This window comes from Ostrinia furnacalis, unplaced genomic scaffold (genome assembly GCF_004193835.3).
Source record: "Ostrinia furnacalis isolate ACB-3 unplaced genomic scaffold, ASM419383v2 OfSCF1130, whole genome shotgun sequence".
In the NCBI taxonomy this organism is placed as follows: domain Eukaryota; kingdom Metazoa; phylum Arthropoda; class Insecta; order Lepidoptera; family Crambidae; genus Ostrinia; species Ostrinia furnacalis.
In genome coordinates this window covers 225033-246888 of record NW_021131369.1, presented here as the reverse complement: position 1 = coordinate 246888, position 21856 = coordinate 225033, and the positions used below count along the sequence as shown (strand labels likewise).

General features: G+C 41.6%; 3 protein-coding genes across 5 annotated transcripts; 2 read left to right on the top strand and 1 right to left on the bottom strand.

The window, feature by feature from the left end:
- The first annotated feature begins 588 nt into the window (after nt 1–588).
- Hsepi (D-glucuronyl C5-epimerase) lies at nt 589–10473 on the top strand. Its single transcript, XM_028302503.1, has 9 exons — nt 589–825; nt 1834–1951; nt 3246–3394; nt 4383–4958; nt 5746–5880; nt 6158–6345; nt 7878–8042; nt 8973–9189; nt 9751–10473. The coding sequence occupies exons 1-9, from the start codon at nt 757–759 to the stop codon at nt 9898–9900; spliced, it is 1767 nt and encodes a 588-aa protein (XP_028158304.1). The 5' UTR covers nt 589–756; the 3' UTR covers nt 9901–10473.
- Nucleotides 10474–14325: 3852 nt separating this feature from the next.
- LOC114351334 (uncharacterized) lies at nt 14326–17891 on the top strand. 3 transcript variants are annotated; one of them, XM_028302507.1, is made up of 3 exons: nt 14326–14668; nt 14855–17052; nt 17168–17891. In XM_028302507.1, exons 1-3 carry the CDS (start codon nt 14620–14622, stop codon nt 17828–17830), a joined length of 2910 nt encoding a protein of 969 aa, XP_028158308.1. In that variant the 5' UTR covers nt 14326–14619; the 3' UTR covers nt 17831–17891. The 3 variants fall into 3 exon arrangements, with proteins under 3 accessions (XP_028158308.1, XP_028158307.1, XP_028158306.1); XM_028302506.1 differs by having other exon boundaries at nt 14326–14707; XM_028302505.1 differs by having other exon boundaries at nt 14326–17052.
- Nucleotides 17892–17932: 41 nt separating this feature from the next.
- On the bottom strand, nt 17933–21343 carry PGAP3 (Per1-like protein PGAP3). The gene is made up of 7 exons (XM_028302494.1): nt 21087–21343; nt 20605–20759; nt 20294–20449; nt 19848–19972; nt 19504–19637; nt 18808–19015; nt 17933–18105 (listed from the first exon to the last, which is right to left on the bottom strand). Exons 1-7 carry the CDS (start codon nt 21214–21216, stop codon nt 18030–18032), a joined length of 984 nt encoding a protein of 327 aa, XP_028158295.1. The 5' UTR covers nt 21217–21343; the 3' UTR covers nt 17933–18029.
- Nucleotides 21344–21856: the final 513 nt, after the last annotated feature.

The window sequence follows — 21856 nt, the reverse complement described above, 5'->3', positions numbered from 1 at the left end:
TAGGACCTAGATTCTTTACGACATAAACTGGTTTCGCGGGTCGCAAAGGGGCTCCTAATTGAATTTTGTGATCATGATTTGATACTAAACCCGTTTTTATTAAAGCTTTAATTATGTTTTGAAGAAATATTTTTTTAATCACTGACAAACAGTTTTTCTTTAGCAGCAAATGGTTCTTGGCAAGACTTTTATCTACCTTTTGAAGCACATAATCCGATTATAGAAAATAAATGCTTAGTAAGTAACTAGGTATGTAATAAAGGTAAGTAGGTAGGTACTTAATCCCATTCATTTAAACCTATTTGTAACAGAAGCTAACATTGGGTAGTTAATTAACTTAAGATTATTAGTAGATACAGGAAATCTTTTGAACGTAATTGGAAAAACTATTTTGTTTGAAGTTAATTATTCAAAACATAATTCAAAGTATTTAATATGATTCCCCTCGAGACCATTAAGAAAATGATAAAAGAAATATCAAGTGATTGAATATAAAATCACTAGATATTTTAGAGCAAAAGCTGTTTAAAAATGATATCAACGCCTATTTGATTTCCGAACGGACGCATTTCAGTGCTGGCTGTCAATGTCAAAAACAGTCAAACAGCTGCGCACGGATCGTGGACGTATTTCTGCTGCAAAGTCGGTTTTCTATGGAATTTACTTGTTTCACCTGAAATATTTGTGAAAGTTACTATTCATGCGCTGTGTAAATAGTAATATTTAGTGATTAAGATGTGACAAAAACAAGTTCTTATGACTAGTGTCCATATATTGCTCTTCAAACAACGTCGGAACGGATGGAATACTACTACTGTATACAAAGTGAGTATATTTTGTATTAATGTACACACTTTTACCTGTTATTAGATGGGAATTCGAGCCCGCTGTGGCAGTAATGTTAGCATAGCCCGTGTGACACGTCCACAGGTAATGTTTGGTTCGCCCACGCAGGCCCTTTCGACGAGTTTTGTTTGTATCCATCCCACGTTCTATATTTAGCTGCTAATATTCTAAACTGATTGAAGAGCACAGTTAAAAATATTCATAAGCATGGAAAAGTTCTACCACAACAATATGTAATTGCAAGCTCTTTATAAATTTGATTCATTATCTTTCAGTAAGTAGCTACATACAACATATCAAAACTAATTCTTTAATAATATAATTACTTACTTATTCTAATTAGTTTCAAACTTATTTAAAGCAGATCATTAACTTCCTATGTGCTACTTGTAACTCTGGTTTCTGTTTGGCCCATAGGTTGAAAGGAGAGAATCCTAAGGCATTAATTAAGTTCGACTTTTCTACCTTTTTTTAATGGGTAGAATATATTAAATGAAACAATTACATTAATCGGAAACTATCTCCATATTTTCAAAGATCAAACAATACTCAATACCTCAAATCAAATCAAAAAAATATTTATTAGACCAACAATTTAGGTCCTTAAAAATAAAATTAACTAGGCCAAAGATTTGTAACCCAAAGTGTGAGGGACTGGGGTCTGAAATAGATTTCAAAAGAGAAACCTGTGCTACTGGTCACCAGACTCCACCTCCGGAGCGAATGGCAACTAATAATTAAATAAAATAAAATAAAAAGTTTTTATTTCAAACAACTCATAGTTCATAATGTGGTTAGTAAACACACCTTAAATGCTAATGCTAATAAAGCTAATAAATTGCATTAACATTTTGAATGATGGAGGAGGCTTTTACCCAAGTGGGGCCACAATCAAGTGAAACACATTAATTGAATAAAACTGTGTGTGGATTTTCAAGCTATAATAATTATTAAAAAAAACATTTAGAATTGCTCAATCTCCGGCAGGTGACAATGATGAAGGTGGGGCGCGTGAGCATGCGGCTGCTGCTGGGCATGCTGTGCTTCTCCGTGCTGCTGCTCACGCTCATCTGGAGCCACTGCGGGGAGGTCCCGCGCAAGCCAAGTGAGTCTCGTAGTGATTATTATTAATTAACCCACTTGTTACGGAATTCACTTTTTCTTTCACTTACCTTAAATCAGTCATGATAAATTTATCTCAAAACGATTGCTCCAAAACTTTATAGTTATTTATGTCAGTGTACTTATAAGACTTGGACAGTACTGCGACACACCTCATCTTTCAAATGTTGCACATAAAAATTGTTTACACTACCCATATTAGTAAAAATATTCTACCCTATGTTACATTATGGTGATGCAAATAAATATCTATCTATTATGAAGTACCAATACCTTTGAGCTAACACCCATTCATCAAGCAATCCAAGTCAGACATACTCATACTGATGATTATGTACCAATACCTCTGATCTTACTCCCAATTTATCAAACTTGAAATTTAATTTCAAGCTTAATACACATTTTTGTATTAAGAATATCTTAGTAAGTAGGTATTGCCACTTCTCAGTAAAATATGTCAAGAATTATTCAATATACAGAAGTTTTCCTGTTTGTGTTATTGTGAGTACATTGACATTGTTATTATGAATGCTAAGTCATGTACCTAAAATGATATGTAATGCATTCCTTCTAAAAAGTAGTTTATATTTTAAGCAAATAAAATGGCCCCACCCAAACCCATGACAACGAATTTATTGCAAATCTTGAATACAACTAAGTAGTTTTTACCCGACCGCGCCAGAAGGAAGGTTATGTTTTTTAGGTTGGTACTGTTGGTAGTTTACAGAGAGGAATGATAAATTATTTGAGTTGAGGATGATGTGTTCATGTGAATTAAATGAAAATGATTGTATGAAAATATTTGAATTTATAACTTAAACATCAAATCTTGTCTTTTAGCAAATCTGTATGGAATATAAACTCAACTTCACAGAAGTTTTATACAGGCTGTCACTGTTTGTCTTCAGTAATCAGCCAATTAGTATGGAGATATTGTTCCTGTAAGAAAGTTGCATTTGCATAGTAGAATCAATCGTTTTTGTTTGATCCATACTTACAGGGACACCCTGTATAATATCCTACTACTCCTATATTAAAAGCCAATCTTCTTCTTCTTATCGTGTCGACAACAAACCTACACAGTGTCAGCCCAAAACTCCGCTACAAGAGTGGCGTCGTAAGCAGCATTCATTAAATCCTCCTGCATGCAGTTGCTCGGGCACCCAGGGCACGACATCATGTGCTTCATCAACTAGGGAACAAAACCGCACCTGCACTCCATGTCTGAGCCATGTCTGACTTGACCAGATTAAAAGCCAATGTGTTTCTTCGTTCAGTAGGCTCGGTGATATCCAACGCCCTCTCCGAGCGCACAGCAGCCAGCGACGAGATCGAGTGCGTCATCAACGGCGAGTACTCGGTGGCGTGCCGCCGCGATAGAGACGAAGTCTTCGTGCCTTTCTCATTCATCCACAAGTACTTTGAGGTGAGATCACTATAGTCTGGTCCGTGAGCACGTAGAATTTTGTCCAATGACCCCAAGCTATCCATCCTTATCGCTCGCGCGTAATTATGTTGCTATCGCGCTCGCACACTCACTGCGCGTGCCAGTCGCACAGCGCGACAGCAATATAATTACGCGCGAGTGATAAAGATGGGTAGCTAGGGGTCATTGGACAAAATTCTACATGCTCACGGACCGGGATTTAGTAGGCGATTATCACACTGCGCCGCGGTACGCGGGACGACAGATTTAATCATTGTATGCAAGTACCTCAGTTTGTATAGAAAACACGCGCGGCACAACACACTGACAACGCGTCTGCGCGCGGGAATTTTTATATGAAATCACGCGGAGCGCGGCGCAGTGTGATAATCGCCGTACAGGCCTCTTTTGAAAGCCATTTGTTGATTTGTACTTCGCTTTGCTTCTTTGAGGTAAATACTGCATTAATCTAGACTAATATTACAAAGAGGAGATGTTTGATTGGCTCCGAAACTACCTAAAATAAAAATAAAAACACAATTAGAACTAAATATGAATGGTACGAAGTTCGCCGGGTCAAATATGTTGTCATAAACTGTAGTAAAAGCTTGCTATGCCTATCATATCGAAGTTCAATAAAGGGAATACTTTGTAGCATGCAATACCACGACCGAAACAATAAGTAAGGTCATGACGACACATAACTGTATGTATGTGTCAACCGCTATTTAGTTTCATCACGATATCATTTAGTTAATTTTACTTTTGTAAAAATAATTTTCGAATATTAACTAGTTCCGAATGTAATCTATCGCCATAATGAACTAGTTAATTCAATCGAGGGCATTTTACTACATCATTATCAAGGCTAATTGACTAGTTCCAAAAACAAGCTAGTTTTCCTCGAAATCAATCGACGCACATTATATTAATTGAGTTACGCAATAATATAATAATTAATGCCCTGATACATATTTTGTTTCCATAGATCTATGGGAAAATAACTTCGGGGGATGGTGGAGAAAAATTCGAATGGTCACACAGCTACAGCAAAATCTACCATCCCAAGAAGAAGTACGATCCGCGCGGCACCTTCACCACATTCGAGAATTACAACGTGGAGGTTCGGGACCGCGTAAAATGCATCAGCGGCATCGAAGGCGTCCCGGTCTCCATGCAATGGGAGCCAAAAGGGTTCTTCTATCCAACGCAGATAGCTCAATTTGGACTGGCACATTACAGCAAGAACTTGACAGAACCAGAGCCTCGGAGAAGAATAATAGACGATGGGGAGAAGCATCTAGAGAATTGGATCGTCAGCAAAGACGCTTATATGGCCCGGGAATACGACACGGCTCTCCACACAAATGTCCTAAGGTTCTCGACATCAGACCACGCGTCGAGCCAAGTCTGGCTGAAGGTCAACATCACCCAAGATTTTGTGCTGAGTCTAGATCTGACATTATCTGCCAACTCCTCGCTGACAGTCGTGCTCCAGAATAAGGATAAAAAGGAAACAGTGTACTTACATTACGTTACTAGTCAACAGTTAATATATGCGCAAGTGAGTTACTGTTTCTTTTGATTGATTTTATTGAACTTTTTCTTGATGATTTTGTAAGTATTGCATACTTACTTCAATAGTACAGTCCTATCAACTTAAGCTGAGAATTGCATTTGTGTGAGTGATCGCCAAAAGTACCGTTAGTAAAACACATACAAATAAAATTAATGTTTTATTAAAAGGAAGTCTATAAAACACTTGCTACCAATTGGGCCGATGTAACGACACTTGACACATCCTTTTAAATAAATAAATAAATAAAAACAGGTCCTCGCTCAGCATATGCCAAGGCAAGAAGTACCTCGACGCTGATATTCTGCGATCACCGTTTATAGAGCGGGCGTCCAGCCAGCCTTACAAAATACAACAAAAAGACAAACTTTATAAAATTACAAAATAAAAACAGACTAAAAACTTTTCGTTCACACCTTTAAAATACGTATTCAATTTGCATAAAATTTCTTTCACTTGGCTGCTTAATGGATTTCGTACAGGAAATTCACTTACAGTAGGAGCCATTTCACTAATATTTGGAACACAATTACATAAAATTACACGTATCTGCTACCAGTACCGGGGGTGAAGTGAAGTATGTGAGCGACAAGGAAGCGGTGCGTGGCGGACGCGCCGCGCTTCAGGCCGCTTGCTATAATAAACCATGCGCGGGACGCGCCGCGCTTCAAGCCGATTGCCACTCTAAACTATCGGTGTGCACTCACACAAATGCAATTCTCAGCTTAAGTTGAGAGGACTGTATTTCTACTAAAGTTGTTCACTTATAAATCAGGAGGACCACATCTACTACGGTATCGGCACAGAGCCTCTGTGGAGGCGAGTCACCCGCGATCTGATCATCGACATGCAGAAGGGCTGGGCGTTGCTGGACAAGCCCAAGAGAAAGTCGCCACGGTCCAAGTTCAAGGTAAATTATTCAATCCTGTTGGTTTTCAATGAGATATTTTCCATATAATGTCAAATTGCAGGTAACATTCTTACCACGAATAATTTACCTAAGTGCTACTATCCACGTAGCGTCGCTTCATACGTTTGGTATACGCTTACTTGCAGCTTACATGCAAAACCTATAAAACGCTGTCGGCGGCAGCAATGTAGCGACAAGAGCGCGACGTTAGCAGTGGCACTAAGTTTGGTAGGGGAAGTTATGATTGAGTCATAAGAAATGTCATTTGTCCGAGCAGATATCGTCCATCATCCTGAGCGGCGCGGGCAGCGTGGACAACATCACCATCGCCGGCAGCGAGCACATGGCGCACTTCTTCGCGGCGGCGCGCTGGCTCGCGCGGCAGCAGCGCGCGCGCTCGGGCGGCTGGCCCATCCCCGTGCGGCGCCGCATCGCCGCCGGCGTCGCCGAGCTGCGGCCGGGCTGGTGAGTGTCCCCAGCAGCAGCGGCGGCGGCGGCTGGCTCGCGCGGCAGCAGCGCGCGCGCTCGGGCGGCTGGCCCATCCCCGTGCGGCGCCGCATCGCCGCCGGCGTCGCCGAGCTGCGGCCGGGCTGGTGAGTGTCCCCAGCGGCGGCGGCGGCTACGGCTGGCTCGCGCGGCAGCAGCGCGCGCGCTCGGGCGGCTGGCCCATCCCCGTGCGGCGCCGCATCGCCGCCGGCGTCGCCGAGCTGCGGCCGGGCTGGTGAGTGTCCCCAGCGGCGGCGGCGGCTACGGCTGGCTCGCGCGGCAGCAGCGCGCGCGCTCGGGCGGCTGGCCCATCCCCGTGCGGCGCCGCATCGCCGCCGGCGTCGCCGAGCTGCGGCCGGGCTGGTGAGTGTCCCCAGCAGCAGCGGCGGCGGCGGCTGGCTCGCGCGGCAGCAGCAGTCTAACCCACACTCTCCTGGACTTCTTAACCTATTCCCTTTTTAACAGCTTTTTATCTTGTGTCAAGGAAATAAAAATAGATTTTTAAGTCTACGTTAGCGAAGAAATGAAGTTGACATCCGCGCGCATTAGCCGTATGCCGTACAACGGTGGACCCAATTTTAGGGCTGCTATAATACGCAATTAGCCGCAGTGACAAGTCCTGAATGCCTAAGCTATAAAACAACTAGTATAATTTTAGCCTGACCTACAAATAAAGTGCGTAAATTAATCAGCGATAGAACTATCGTGCGAACCGTCAGCTCCGACAGTAACTGCCACTCCTGGTGAAGTATGAAGCGACGGTCGAAGGTTGTAGGTTATTGAGACGAAGGGTTATCAGGCAGCCGTTATTTACGTTAATTTGCGCATAGACAGTTTTACACGACGTTTAGCACCTATCAATCAGACTGAGAGATGTTTACACGCTGTCTTGGTTCGCACATGTGTATTTGAGAATTTTGAGATAGCTAAACCCCCGTTAGTGAGAAGCCACACGGTGCGGTGCGGCGCACCGTAAACATTTTTCCGCATTACTGTACACAAACACTGTGGTATGCGGCGCCGCAATACGGCAACGTTTCGCTCAATCGAAGTGCGGTGTGCCTGCGGTGCGGCGCCGTGACCGCATCGCAACGTGTGGCTTCTCCCTTATGTATACGCGAGTTAACTATACATGAATCACATCCTCAATATGATAAGCCCACATCTTTAATTCAATGCCGGATCTCTTATTCATTGTTCAATGTCGTCTCAAGCGTTGTAAAATAACGTAGAGGCGTTGTTACAGACACTGGGCCATAAACCAAGATCTCGCGAGGGTGACACACGAACCAATCACAGCGTTCTATTCAACGCTGTGCGTTCGATTTGCTGCTTCACTTTAAGCAAGCATTTTTTGTTTACGGGCGTTAAACTATGTTAAGAAGACAAGCCAGTGTAACGCAAATTAACCACATAATACACCTAATATGATAAGCCTACATCCCTCATTCATATGTCTATACTATTGAGCGCTGTATAGTAAGTAAAAGTAACGTAATGTGTCGTGGCAGGCACTCGGCCATGAGCCAGGGGCACGCGATGTCGGTGCTGGCGCGCGCGTACCACCGCAGCGGCGACGCCGGCTACCTGCGCGCCGCCCAGCGCGCGCTGCGCCTGCTCGACGTGCCCAGCGCCGCCGGCGGCGTCAAGGCGCTCTGGATGGACAAGCACGTCTGGTGAGTCATGTACCATGTTAGGGGGACCGTATAAATGAGACACGGGTTGTAGTTAGTCTCTGCTATATGTCTGTTTATTAACACGAACTGCGTGACTATTTATACGATATAAAGGTAAATGACGTCACAGCATCAGCACTATACGTGATAAATGTGCTGACACTGTGAACGTGATCAAGATAAGATATGAAGAAATTTAGTATTGTGCATACCGGCACAAATCACATAACACCTTCTTCTTTTCGTGTGGAAAACAAACCTACACAGTGTCAGCCCAAAACTCCGCCACAAGAGTCGCGTTGTCAGCAGAATTCATTCAATCCTGCGTGCAGTTGCTCGGGCACTTAGGGCACGACATCATGTGCTCCATCGACTGGGGAAAACCGTATACACCAAATACACCCTAACGACCGTATTCACAAACAATATGAGGTCTCACAGTGCGCGTGCACGCACAGGGTGACACACGAACCAATAACAAGAACAGAGCTCTATTCAACGCTGTGCGTTCGATTTTCTGCTTCACTTAAGCGAGCATCATCATTTGTGAATACGGGCGTAAGTTTCAGTTTGTCATCCTCAGCCACCAGTGTCAAAAGTCAATGTTCAATATTAAGCTTCATATTTGTAGTGTTTTGAGTTACCGATTTTACCGATAGATGGCTCTGTGTGTGGGTTGAATTGTGGTATGATAGTGTTTGACGGCCCATACATGGTCATTTTTGTTTCGGAATAAATTAGACTTGCCGTCCCCCCGTCGGGCCCTCCAAAAACTAAACTGTTACCTTGAAAAATCTGTAAAAATTTGCTTGGAAAAATTTTTTGAAACACTGTGGTAACAACGGGCTACTACGGAATCCTACACTGCGCGTGGCACGACACGCACTTGGCTAATTTTTGTTTCATGTTTTTTTAACTGCATATTTCCAGGTACGAAGAGTACCCGACGAAGCCGCCGCTATTCGTGCTGAACGGGTTCATCTACACGCTGTTGGGGCTGTACGACGTGCACGCGGCCGAGGGCGACAACACGGTCTCGCTCGCGCGCAAGCTGTTCGACGACGGCATGGCAAGCCTCAAGGCGCTGCTGCCGCTCTACGACACCGGCGGCGGCAGCTTCTACGACCTGCGCCACTTCACGCTCGGGGTATGTAAATAAAGGGCAGAATCCACTGAGATACTAGCGGTAACGACCCAGGGTCAGGACTTTTTGTAATGCCTCAATCGCCACAGTGGCGTGATCCCGCTAAAACCGGGCATCCCTCAGGACCACTACCTGACAGTCCATCTGATATGCTGTTCTATAATGTTTATGACTCCGGGTATAACTCATCGTGTTCATCTTACTGACATTTGACTACAGTAGAGTTAGAACTCACAACCGCAGCTGACGCACATTAGCCACGCGTAACACCGATCTAGTGTAGTCATTCGTTCGTTTCAGCTAAATGACGTCAACTGCTGGACAAAGACTTTCCCCAAGGAATTTCCACAAAGACCGGTCCTGCGCCGCCTGCAACCAGACACCTCCCGCGATCCTCACCAGATAGTCGGTTCACCTGGTGGGGGGCCTACCCACACTACGTCTTCCACTGGCACTTAATATCAGCAATTCTGCGGACTATGTTACTTATGGTTCTCCTGCAGACCTCCTCATTTCTGCTTCGATCGCGACGTGTCATTAAATCAGTGTTTATTCACTCTTCAGGTGAGCCCCAACATCGCGCGGTGGGACTACCACGCCACGCACGTCAACCAGTTATACCTGCTAGCGGGCCTGGACGACGACCCCATCCTCATCAACACGGCGCGCCGCTGGGAAGGGTACATGCAAGGCAAGAGGGCGGCGCACAACTGAACCCACCCGCGAAGAACCCCGGGAGAAACCTCTTCGAACGTGGTCGCCACGGTATACCAAGTATACGAGTCGCGTAATCCCACGGCAACGACGAAACAAAACAATATCGCTGCGCGGTAAGTCGAATCTCGAATATTACAAAAGACGTTCGATTCAAGTCTGGAATCATTTCTGCTCTCGCTGCAGTCAGACGACTTTATTGAGTTATCTGTTACGTATTCAATATTTAGTTTTAGTATCGAGACTTTCGCGTGGAGAAGGCGGTTAGTGCTATACTAACCTAGTAATTTGAAAGTTTACGTTTATTTATAAAGAAACGATCTTTCAACTGAAACTGTTGTATAAATAATATGACATTCTATGATAAAATATAAAACATATTGGAAAGCCAATGTCGAATTGTCGACATACTGGTATTAATACTCTCATTTAATGGGAAATGGGTAATGCTGCCAAAAGACTGTTATACGAATTGGCGAAAACTCTAATCACAAATATAGACTTTTTATCATATTTCATTACAGTTGTTTAAAATGTTAAGTCTATATGAATAATCACAAGAATATTACAAAATAAACAATCTACTTAAATTACAAGGTGGACCGACGACATCGTAAAGGTATCAGGGAAGCGCTGGATGCAGGCCGCTACCAATCGATCAACGTGGAAAGCATTAGAGGATGCCTATGTTCAGCTGTGGACGTCCTATGGCTGACGTGATGATGATGACTTAAATTAGGAACATCTGTTTAGTCTCGTACTATCCGCTTTTAAACTCGTGGAAATGTGCATGAAACTTCTATAATAGTTAGACTTACAGTACCTTTCTCAGGTATCAACCAAAAACATACTCACGAAGACTGATGAAACGATTTGTAATGTGTATGTATGTTGCCACAAACAAAATTTAAAACTATTGACTTTGTACAAATCGATTGTAGAAAAAATTTCCTACAATTTTAATCTACAATATTCTTTAACTTTCTACCGCGCATTATAACTTTGTACTTAAACATATTGTGAGCCATTCTTTAGTATAAGTACTAAAAACTTAATAATTATCAAGTACCATATCATTGTAAATAGTTAGGGTTCGTCGTAGGTATTTTATTTATTTACAACAGTAATGTTGTTAGCATATTGGAGTGAGTGTGGACTGTAATACTTTTACAGTCAGTTTGAGAGGAACGTTTATATGTGTAGAAGTATTTATGTCTTGAAGGGTAGATGACAATACTGCATGCTCCCGCTAAAGTCGCCTCACACTGTAAGACCATATAATGGCAAGTCTCGGGGCTCACCACTTCATTTAGTTGTAAGAAGCGAGGCCCCAACCGAATAGATGTAGGATTAATCGTTTTATACATAAGGAATACAAGCATTCGTGCTTGAATAATCACGTTTCTAGAACTGAAAATATTGTTAAACAATTTAATCGACTACTTACATAAATTTAATCAACGAGATGCTTAACTGGCCTACAAACAATCTTTCAACATTAATATTCTGTTGGCATTTTTCAGGCCAATGTTTATAGTTTTAAGACTTGCCCTGATATTTGTGCAGTCAGTGAATTATCTTTTTTGCCTCTCAGGAGACTATTTAACCTGACTAGCGTTTTATAAATAAGAATTTCGAAACAAATCCCAACCTGTCTTATATAAATGACAAATAATTAAGTGTAGATAGAATAATGTCTAGCTGAACTGTCGGTAGATATTGCGAATATACTGAACTGTATAATTATACGCTATGTATATGTATATCTTATTGTATAAATTATGTACACCATGTAGATACTTTATAAAACTGCTAAGCTACCTTGAAAAATTCACGATTATATGTATAAGTATTTTAATCAAACATTTACTTAATTATTATTTTTTGTATCTGATAAAACTCTTCGAACCAAACAGTATAAAGAAATTGTTAAAAATGTACTTTAAGGTACTTTGGAACTTCTGATTTTATATCTAAGAATTATGACAAAGTCAACGCACAAATAGTGTATTGCTATAATTATTTCCACTCATCGCTCCATCTTTTTTCAATAGTAGGTACTTGCTCTACTTAAACTCATATAACGTAACTCAGACGTAAAGCACAAGTATATGTTATAATTTAAGAGTAGATGTGTAAATAATAATATATTGCTAAAAATCTCTTGCCACAAAGTATCTATCTTGTATTAGAGTATCATAAGTATGAAAATTATATCTAGTATGGGATTTCCTTTGTCGGACTATACATATCAACATACAACATATGCCGCATCTCGCCTCACACTATAATAAACGGTAAACCGTGTTTTGGAGATAGTTGATCATTGTACGAAGTTTCATAGACCACTCGTATGAAACAACTTTTCTTCAATAGTTATCTATACTAAAGTAAAAATTAAAACTGTTGTCGATCGGCTATGATTTAAAGCACAAAACTTATCGATTGTCAATTGAAATACAGAAAATTATTCGAAATGTTTAAAATATACTTATTAAAGCTAGGTCTACAGCTACTAGAATCTAAATTGAAAACAAAAACTGCTGGCACAGTACTATCACAATAAATTAAATGAACATAGGTACTACTCGAATTTGTGTAAATTGAAATTATAACAAATTATACAAAACCAAAAGCACAAATTAAATACAATTTTATATTTATTCTATCAACTAACATCCTTGCCTGACCATTGACTGATCATAGTTTAGGATGAATTACAATTTGATTTCTATTATAATACATAACCTTAGCGTAAGTACAGTAGTTCTTTGAATGAATTATAAATGTATAATTTAATTAATGAAAAATCGTATACTTCTTTTTAAAATACTGACATGAATATTACTACAACTTACTTTCCAATCAATATAATTGAATAACACCATTAATAATTAAATATAAGTTACTAATTTCGTACGTAGAAACCTGAGCTCTATGTCGACTTACTAAACTTAAAAATAATCCTTCATGTAAGGACCAAACCACACGCGCTATTTTAATTAAAAAACACCAGTGATTTCTTTAATAATGTTAAAGAAATCAACACTTTATGCCACACCTAAGTGCAATATTCGCCAACGAATGTAGATATCCGAAGACAAGATAGAAGACATTCCAGTATGAGCAGAGCTTATTACTTGTAGTTACTTGTACATAGCGTTTGTTGAACCCCTTATTTAATTTTTATTGTTGATTTTCTATACCGATGAGTTGATGTATTTAAGAATTATGTTATATTATGATACGTTCTAAAAATCATTAACAACCAAAATGAACAAGGCATAGGAAAACAGTCCAAGAAATAATGACAACCCTTTTTGTCCCAACTTTGTTAAAATCTAACATAATATAACACAATTTTAACACTGACTCATACATTGTTTTTATACTTATTTTGAAAACATTGCACACGCATTTTATTCTATTTTATAAAATAAATATTATAAGGGTCTAGTGTGAATTTTACTAAATATTAGCAAAAAGTTAACTGTAATCATTCAAGCATAGTCTTATTTTTCAGTTTCCCTGAATAATGCTTGGCAAATCAATAAAATATCGTACTAGACTTCAGGGTACGCATATGCTGAACGAAGCTGCAGAATCGTATACGATTTCTTTTGCGAATTGGAATTCTAATGCTTCTAAATGTTGTCTCTAGTTATGTAGCATTAAGCAAATAAAGACCGAATGTTTGTCGACCCTGCGAGCCGCAATATTTCTTACTAGCTGTCTTTTGACACTGGTCAATGTGCTATATTCCTTATGCCCAGTCCATTCGGGCCATATTTCCTTGATGCTACTTAACATTCTCACCCATGTAAGTGTGCAGTGTATTGAATCTGAATGTAACTTAAACCTTCACGTTAAACTTGCGTTGGATGTACTCTCGATACTCTGTATCCCTTGATTCCTATTGTACAGTTGTGTAAAGCTTGTAAAATGTAGAGAGTTAGCGAATGCACTTGTGAATGACAATAAAGGTGTCTCAAACAATAATGACGACTTATTTTTAACCCTTATACCAGTTAATTTAACTATATGTCTGTTTCAGATAAGCTTGCAGCTTATTTCAAACCTGTCCAGCTTGGCTTTGGTATAAAAGGTTGCTGTTGCGAAGTCACCATCTATTTAACTTGTAGTTTGAGTCCTTGTATCTATACTAATATTATAAATGCGAAAGTAACTCTGTCTGTCTCTCTTTCACGCCTAAACCACTGAAACGATTTTGATGAAATTTGGCATAGAGATAGTTTGAGTCCCGGGAAAGGACATAGGACAGTTTTTATCCCGGTTTTTGAAACAGGGATGCGCGCGATAAAGTTTTTCTGTGATAGACAAAATTCCACGCGGGCGAAGCCGCTGGCGGAAAGCTAGTTTATAAATAATTTTTTTTTTTTTCTTTCTTTGTAGTCCATCTTAAATAAAACTTGTTTTCAAGGACATAGATAGTGTGTCAAACAACAGAAGAAAACTAAATTCATCTATCATGTTGACAGAAACTGCTATCAAATAATGACAATTCAGTCAACAAAAAATGACACAAAAATCTTATTCGCTCAAAAGTTTATTTTGAAATGTCTATTTAGTTGGCCAAATAACTTGCAATTTTGGAATACCAAAATGAAAATTTCGGTAAATATTACGAATTCGCACTGACGGTCACGTATGTAGGACCGCAGGCGCCAGATTCCTAGTGGTTGGTTTCGATTCAGAACAATGAGCAAAAACAACCTGCCATCCAAGTCTAAACAACAACGATTCAAAGGTGTCGAAAATTTTCTACGTAGAGTTGCATTTAACTTAGGTATATGTGAATTTTCTGTTCATTATGCATCTCCGGTCCCGAGCCTCAACATCTTTGGCATTCCATTCCGCCGGCTCGGGACCGGGAGAAGCACACATCGCATAAACGTGTGTAACCTTCCGTTTCTAATCCAAATTTCAATTTCAGGAAACAGTCCATCTCAAACCGAAGTGAAAATAATATCTTGCATTCCAATAGACGTGACCGACTTGCAGCAGAAAATCATAAATCTGGAGAAGCAGCTGGACGAGGCCAAGGCGAACACGCGCGCCAGCTCCGACGCCTCGCCCGCGCCGCACGTGGCCGTGTGCCGCGCGCACCTGCCGCGAGCCTGCGCCGAGCCGCGCGCGCCCTGCGAACTATGCTCCCCGCGCCACAGCCGCTCGCCCGCCTGCCACCCGCCGCAGCCCGTCCTCACCGCCAGCCCCAAGCCCACCGCCGACCACCAGTGCGCCTGCCACTCCACCGACGCGTCCGCCGACGAAAACAAGTCCAAGGGGCTCTTCGGGAAATCCAAAAAGAAAAAGGCGAAGAAGAAGGACAAAGCGCTCAAAACGCAGTTCGTGTACTACGCCCAGACCACGACGGGCCCGTTCAACGACTACCTGGGGACCGTCGCGGACGAGTCGCCGACGCGGGAGCGCGAGGCGATCAGCCGCACGTACCTCACGGAGATGATCCGCAAGCAGTACGCGCCGGCGCCGGTGCCGCGCGAGCTGTCGCTCGGGGACCGCTCGAGCCAGTTCTCGTCGCCGGTGTGCCGCGACGCCGACAGCCGCCCGGCCGCGCCCGACTCCGACCTGTGCTCGTGCTGCCGCGGCGCCTGCCACAACATCGACCGCCACGTGGCCACCCACCGCTACACCGACGTCCTCAACACCTACCCCGCGTGTTCCGTGAACAACGCCGGCTTCTACGACTCGAGCCTCTACGACATGGTCCCCGTTCGAGAGAAACCCGCGAGGAGTGCGAGTCCCCGTTACGATTACGAAATCCCCAAAAAGAAGGTAGCGAAAATAAACGCGAGATATCGCCCGGAGAAGATAACTCAGAAGACTCGATTCCAACCTTTGGTTATCAATCACTACGCCCGAGTTGCACCCGTTGCCGGCTGTCCGAAAAGGACGCCGATGGCTATTTACAGTAAGATGGAAAAGAAAGCACGCCGGGTGCCTCCCAAAAGAAACGAACTGAAAGTCGACAGGCTGAGACAGACCGAAACGTCTAATAGCTGTTGCATAGACTGCGGCGACGTTTACATGAAACGCCTAAACGCTAGCAATAAAATACAAGAACCGATCAAGCCTAACAAACCAGCGAGTTGTAAAAATGCTGAATGTCTAACGAATATTCTGAACGACACCGAATGTCAGACCACAACCACCCAGAGCGTGCAAATAGATCAGGCCCTCCTGGAGGAGAAGAAAACTGAACAGACGTTAAACCAAATTAAGAGCATCTTACAATCTGTACTTACTGAAGTAAAAACTAATACGCAACTTAAAAAGACGTCGGAAATCAAAGACAAGTCAACTAAAGATGCCGTCGTCCAAAAAGGATCGTCTCAAGGGAACGTCCCGGGATGTTCCAGTCTCCTTCACAGCTTTACTTACAGCCCCTACAACATGAACCCCTACGTCGCATCGTGCTCGCGTCAAATGACTTCGGGACCTTGCTGCTATCCGAACTTCCCCTGTCCGTCGGCCAAATGCATGCAAAACTTTCCCGTATTTATACAGACGCCTGGACGCCACATGTGCGCGGGTTGCTACCGAAACAGCTCGCACGTCCCTAAAATGCCGAAACCGAAACCCGCTGCCACAGCCGCCACCAACACCGACTCGAAGGAGCGAAGCAAAGAGACCGAGAAACTTATAAAAGAGATTTACAAGTCCATGGCGGTCAACATGGACTTCCCCGCCAAAGACACGTCAGCCAGCGAATACAACGACCTGAAGTCGACACCTCGCGTCTCCGTCAACAAATCGCTGTATCGACCTAGCGTTCTGGACGAGGGCATGAGGAAGTTCATGAAAACCAATGGCTCCAGGAATCTGCAAAAGTCTGCGACGCCTATTACCACGATGAATAGCAGGCTGATGTCCAACACGCTAAGCATGCGGTCTCAGATCGTGAGCACGACGGACACGGAGCGTCGCTTGAGGAACAGCCGCATTGAAAACTACTTGGAGAATATCGATGCTCACGAAAACAGGCAGAACAAGATAGAGGAAGAAAGGGAGTATGAGGAGCAGAGCCCGGAGACCACCGCCAGCGACGACGAGGCTTCGTACTCCGAAGCCAGTGTCCATGACACTTACGTGCAGGCGGCAGAACCTGTGAAGGTACGCAAGCTGTACGTTTATAGAATCGGCTGAGGTTATTTCCACAAATTCTACTTATACTGGAAAATATTATTTCATGTAAGATATTGCTACTAATAGCACTATTGTTTTGCAGAAACCAGACAAGAAGGGATTGTTCAGCAAAATGTTCAAGTCGGTAAAGCTATTCAATGGTAAATCTAAGAATAAGCAAAAGGTAGAAGAACAGGTCCAAGTGAGTCCAACAGATGACGTGGATGATGAATCTGATGGGAATTCCGACGACTACCAGACAATATACAGCCAGCGAGTGGAAAGGAGACCGCGCTACGTGCCTCACGTGGTCCGAAGTCCCTACAGGTTGAAGGCTCACTCGAAGATATCGTACTCCAGGCATATGAGAGACCGCAATCAGGAGCGCAAAAGACCACCATACATGGAACAGGAGTACAGAAGACATTGGAACGAGAAGCTGATGTTCCACGAGAATCGGCACAGGTACTCATCTGATAGCCCGTACTCTAAGGACACTCCGAGACATACGAGGAACCCAGCTTACTGGCAAAACTATGAAGCTAGAAGTGCTTTAGTGAACAACACCCAAATGATTACTCCTAGGGCTCCTGAGCCTAATGTTCGAACACCAATCACTAGAGAGGATATACTTAGATCAGTGAACGATGCGAGTATTAATATCCCTAAAGCCAATGCGGCGACGAAAGGGCTAGCGTGGCTTAAGAGACACAAACTAGGCATTCGTTGTGGCGACCAGTGGAAGAAATTCATTTTGGAAAGTTGATGTAGTTTCGTTAGTGATTTCCGTGACCAGTTTCGTTGATGTAAATTTTTTGCTTGTGAAGATGAGAAATAAAATTGTTAGTAATTATAATCACATTATTTATTGGTCTTAATTTTAATTTAATTTATAAATATTGCACAAAATACATTACTGTTTAATATTAAAATACATTGCATGACTAGAAGAATTACTAATGTATTTAAGTCAGTTTGTTAAAATCACTTTTCTCGGATACCCTCGACCCTTGCAAGAAGTACAGGTCGTCTATGACAAACCTGTGAACAAGAAATATAGCTATGTTAATTTCCTATTTATAGCAAACCCTAGGTAGTGCGATTCGAAAATAATCCATCAAAATACACGGACCTAGAAAACTAACTCAGACTCAGATGACTGAAATCAGATCTAGTACGTCTACCATACAAATGAAAAGTTGTTCTACGACTCCTGACACAATAAATGATTTATTTTTTAATTGCGAATTCATAAGGTTTGGCTGTATGGTATATTGTGCATTAGACTTTTCACTTTACCTATAAAAAATTAAAAATTGAATCTAACAAAAAAAGCAAAACTAAAGACTAGACTGCATGGCAGTATGCCTTCGCCTTTTTCAACAAAAGAAAATTACAGGAGCAATAAAATTTAAAAAGAGGGTAGACCGATTTATTTACCAATAAATATCCACCCGCATTTACTTCAAGTTCATACTAAACTTCACAATGCATGCAGTCAAAATGCAAGCACATGCAAGTGTGCCGAAATATCGTATTACCGTTCAAAAAAGGTAAATTCAAGAAATCCTGTTATTATTGACATTATTGTGTATGTGAATTTGTGACAAAGCCACAAGAAACCCGACTTAATTTTCTCACTTTACGTACTATTATGTTTTTACAAAAAGTGCCTCACCATTTTCGCGTAACGACGACGTAAACTGAATAAATAAGCATAAATTCGTCACTAGCATGGCTCACCGGTAGAACAGCAGCGGCAGCGGCACAGTCGCGAGGTGCCACAGCGCGTGCGCGTCCCACGTGTTGTACTTGGGCGGGAAATCCAACAGCTCCAGCGACAGCGCCGCGCCCGACAGCAGCGTGAAGACGCCGACGCGCCACGCGTGCCTACGGCCCGCCAGGTATTGGAGAACTGCCCATCCCAGCCACATTAGAGAGCCAACTGAGCCTGGAAGGCGAGCAGGTACCTTATTCAATTGATGTTCTGTAGGCCTAAGATGCGCGCCGTGATAACTTTTATCGACGTCAAAATGTATGGGCAAAATCGATAAAATGGCGTGATAACCGCTTATCGTGGCGCGCATCTTAGGCGTTTATCTTTCAAACTGATATATTAAATAAAATTTTAGCTTAAAATTATGCTATTGCTAGAGTTGGATAATTGCTATAGTACAGTTCAAGCTACCCATTTTGCAGTCGTGCCTCGTTCTTCGCAAATAATTAACATTTGGTGAGAGCGAAAGTACGTACAAAACAATAGGTAGGTGGAACTGGCTCACTGTAAGTGCAGTGTTAATTTTTAAGAAGAAAGAAGAAATGTTTCTAATTTTTTATGCTTTTGGTTTTCGTTTTAATATTTTGACATTTTGATTTGTGGACTTGAGACATTTTCTGGAAAACACGTTACGAAAAATCTTTTTTGGTACTTATTCTTACCAAAAACAACGTTGATCATCATGTTGTACTCGTAGTCTATGTTCCCCGAGTACAGGTACCGCACGTGGTCAATATAATACATGAATGGCGGAACCAACATGAATATGGTCATCTTTCTCCTTCTATGGAATACCCTGTAAACAAAAGACGTAATTTATCATCGATTTAGATTCACGCCGAGCTCCATTAATTGCCACGATTTGATCCACAAAATTATAAAGCCTTTTTAAAATAAGTATGTCGTACAAAAAGCTGGTGGAACTCATTACTCATCACAGCAGGTTCATAAGTGTTCTAACTAAAGAATGCCAACCAAAAGTTTAAGTAATATTTGTGATAACAACCGAACGATAGCAGCGATGAATAGCGCCATGACCATAGACAAGGCGGACGCGTAGTCCATAAACTCCGTGAAGGGGTTGTCCCGGGTGTGGAATATTGTGGACCACACCCATCCATTCACACACACCTGGAAATAAACTAGATGCATGAGCTGATTGCGAAGATTGAATGTGAAACTATAAGCAAGCAAAAAGGAGCATTGTTAGTATCCTGCAAGGCGCGTTTTTAGCTCCAATTTTATTTTTGGTATTGTCAAGTGTAGTTGAAAATGGGACAAATCCCTCAAAACCTATACTGAATTGAAAATGGCAATTAGCAAGTTAGCTTGAATAGCTTCAATTGCTGATGCTGTCAATATCCTAACTTAGTATACTCGACGTGTGAGAAGAGCAAATTAAATCAATGAAAAAATAATGATTGACAGGTTTTCTTCCTCAGTAACACTCACAGCAGTAAAGACATGCCAGAAGAGTACAAGTGGAGCGCTCCTGATAGTGAATCGCCGTTTGATCTCCAAGTGCATGTAGACGTGCGCCAAGAGGTTCAGCAGCGACGCCAGCGCAGACCCTGGCTCCTGGATGCCGAGCACTCGCACGAAAGGCCACTGCAATAGAAATAAATGTCCACCAGAGCACTGGTTTTTAAACATAGGAAGAAACATTACTTAGCGAATAGCCAGTGTTAATAAGAAGATAAAAAGATAAATGGAAACATGGTTCTTTAATCTAAATAATTTATATTGGCCATAATAGTTTTTACCTTGCCATGAAACTTTGGTATAGCGTATCCTCTCTCCTGGAAGCCCTGGACAGTCCGCCACATGCACTTGTAGCGGCACTCGTCCCCACAGTTCCACATCATCCGGCTCCAGATGCTGAGCTCATCTACTACACTTGTCTTAAATGATGAACCATCTGTAACATTGTTTTTATAACTTATTGGTAGGTATTATCATCCATACAAGTTAGAATAAGTAGTAGGTATACATGTATTCCTAATCATTAGTTTTTGGTATTGTAAATTTTATTAGCTTTGTAAATTTGTTTCACTTCTAATTAAGTCCAGATAATTACCATAAAAATTGTGCAATTTAATTGCCTTGTTAGAATGATCAAACATTTTTTTATGAATCTAAAACTGGGCTTTCTTCAGGAATAAGTGTATCTTTTTAGAACATAATTATGCAGTATATTCGTCCTTATATGAGGCCGGTCGTTACTCGGTGCTCCAATTTTAATTACCTTTATCGCAGAAGTCTGTCTTACAGTTTACCACGCACTTTTGATAAAAAGGCGATCGGTCGCCTTCGCTAGCCGATATGAATTGGAATTGCTGAATGAAAAACACAAATGCAATGATATAAGACTTCATTTTGTTAAAGCAGAAGTCTAATTCTTCATTAAGAGTTCACTGTTCGCCTATTTTATGGTTTAAAATTATAATAAAAGCATTAAACATTTATTTCACCACCGGCTAAACAAAAATCAATCAATCCCTTTTTTTGACATTTCTTTGATAATAATTTGACACGTGACTGTGACTTTGACATTCACCTCTGGCTTAAGTTGTTGTGTCTGTCGCAGGCAAATTGTATGATTCCGCATTTTAAAAACGGCGTCGTCAGTTTACAAACGCTCGCTGTTCTGTGAAATGCCGAAGGCAAATTGGCGACTCGTTCAATTGATAAAATTTCGACATGATTGTTGCAATAGGGTGACCATCATAAAACACATGTAGGAAAATCGGACCTTATATCAGTAATTCAAATTCTATTTAAATAGACAATATCGATCTTTAATTTGGTACTGAATTTTGTCTCGACTACTGTCCCTATTAATATCTAACAATATTTATTTATTTGGTCACCAGCAAGGTTACACTTTAGCGTTCACATATCATAATAGTCTTCCATAGGTATGTTTTCCGTTGGGCTCTCAGGGCTGTCTTTTTTCAGAATAAGATAGTCCACATCGCCAATACTCATACATCATATTTTTTATACCATATTTAT

What these genes read in the sequence shown, in the direction of transcription:
- Hsepi (XM_028302503.1), top strand. Translation starts at nt 757, where the DNA reads ATGACTAGTGTCCATATATTGCTCTTCAAACAACGTCGGAACGGATGG. An exon ending in AACAGTTAATATATGCGCAA is followed by an intron (nt 4,959 to 5,745) that starts GTGAGTTACTGT and finishes CTTATAAATCAG; the next exon opens with GAGGACCACATCTACTACGG. An exon ending in CGCCACGGTCCAAGTTCAAG is followed by an intron (nt 5,881 to 6,157) that starts GTAAATTATTCA and finishes TTGTCCGAGCAG; the next exon opens with ATATCGTCCATCATCCTGAG.
- LOC114351334 (XM_028302505.1), top strand. Translation starts at nt 14,620, where the DNA reads ATGAGCAAAAACAACCTGCCATCCAAGTCTAAACAACAACGATTCAAA. An exon ending in AGGCGGCAGAACCTGTGAAG is followed by an intron (nt 17,053 to 17,167) that starts GTACGCAAGCTG and finishes ATTGTTTTGCAG; the next exon opens with AAACCAGACAAGAAGGGATT.
- PGAP3 (XM_028302494.1), bottom strand. Translation starts at nt 21,216, where the DNA reads ATGAAGTCTTATATCATTGCATTTGTGTTTTTCATTCAGCAATTCCAA. An exon ending in TCTGGCATGTCTTTACTGCT is followed by an intron (nt 19,973 to 20,293) that starts GTGAGTGTTACT and finishes GTTTATTTCCAG; the next exon opens with GTGTGTGTGAATGGATGGGT. An exon ending in GATGATCAACGTTGTTTTTG is followed by an intron (nt 19,016 to 19,503) that starts GTAAGAATAAGT and finishes CTCGCCTTCCAG; the next exon opens with GCTCAGTTGGCTCTCTAATG.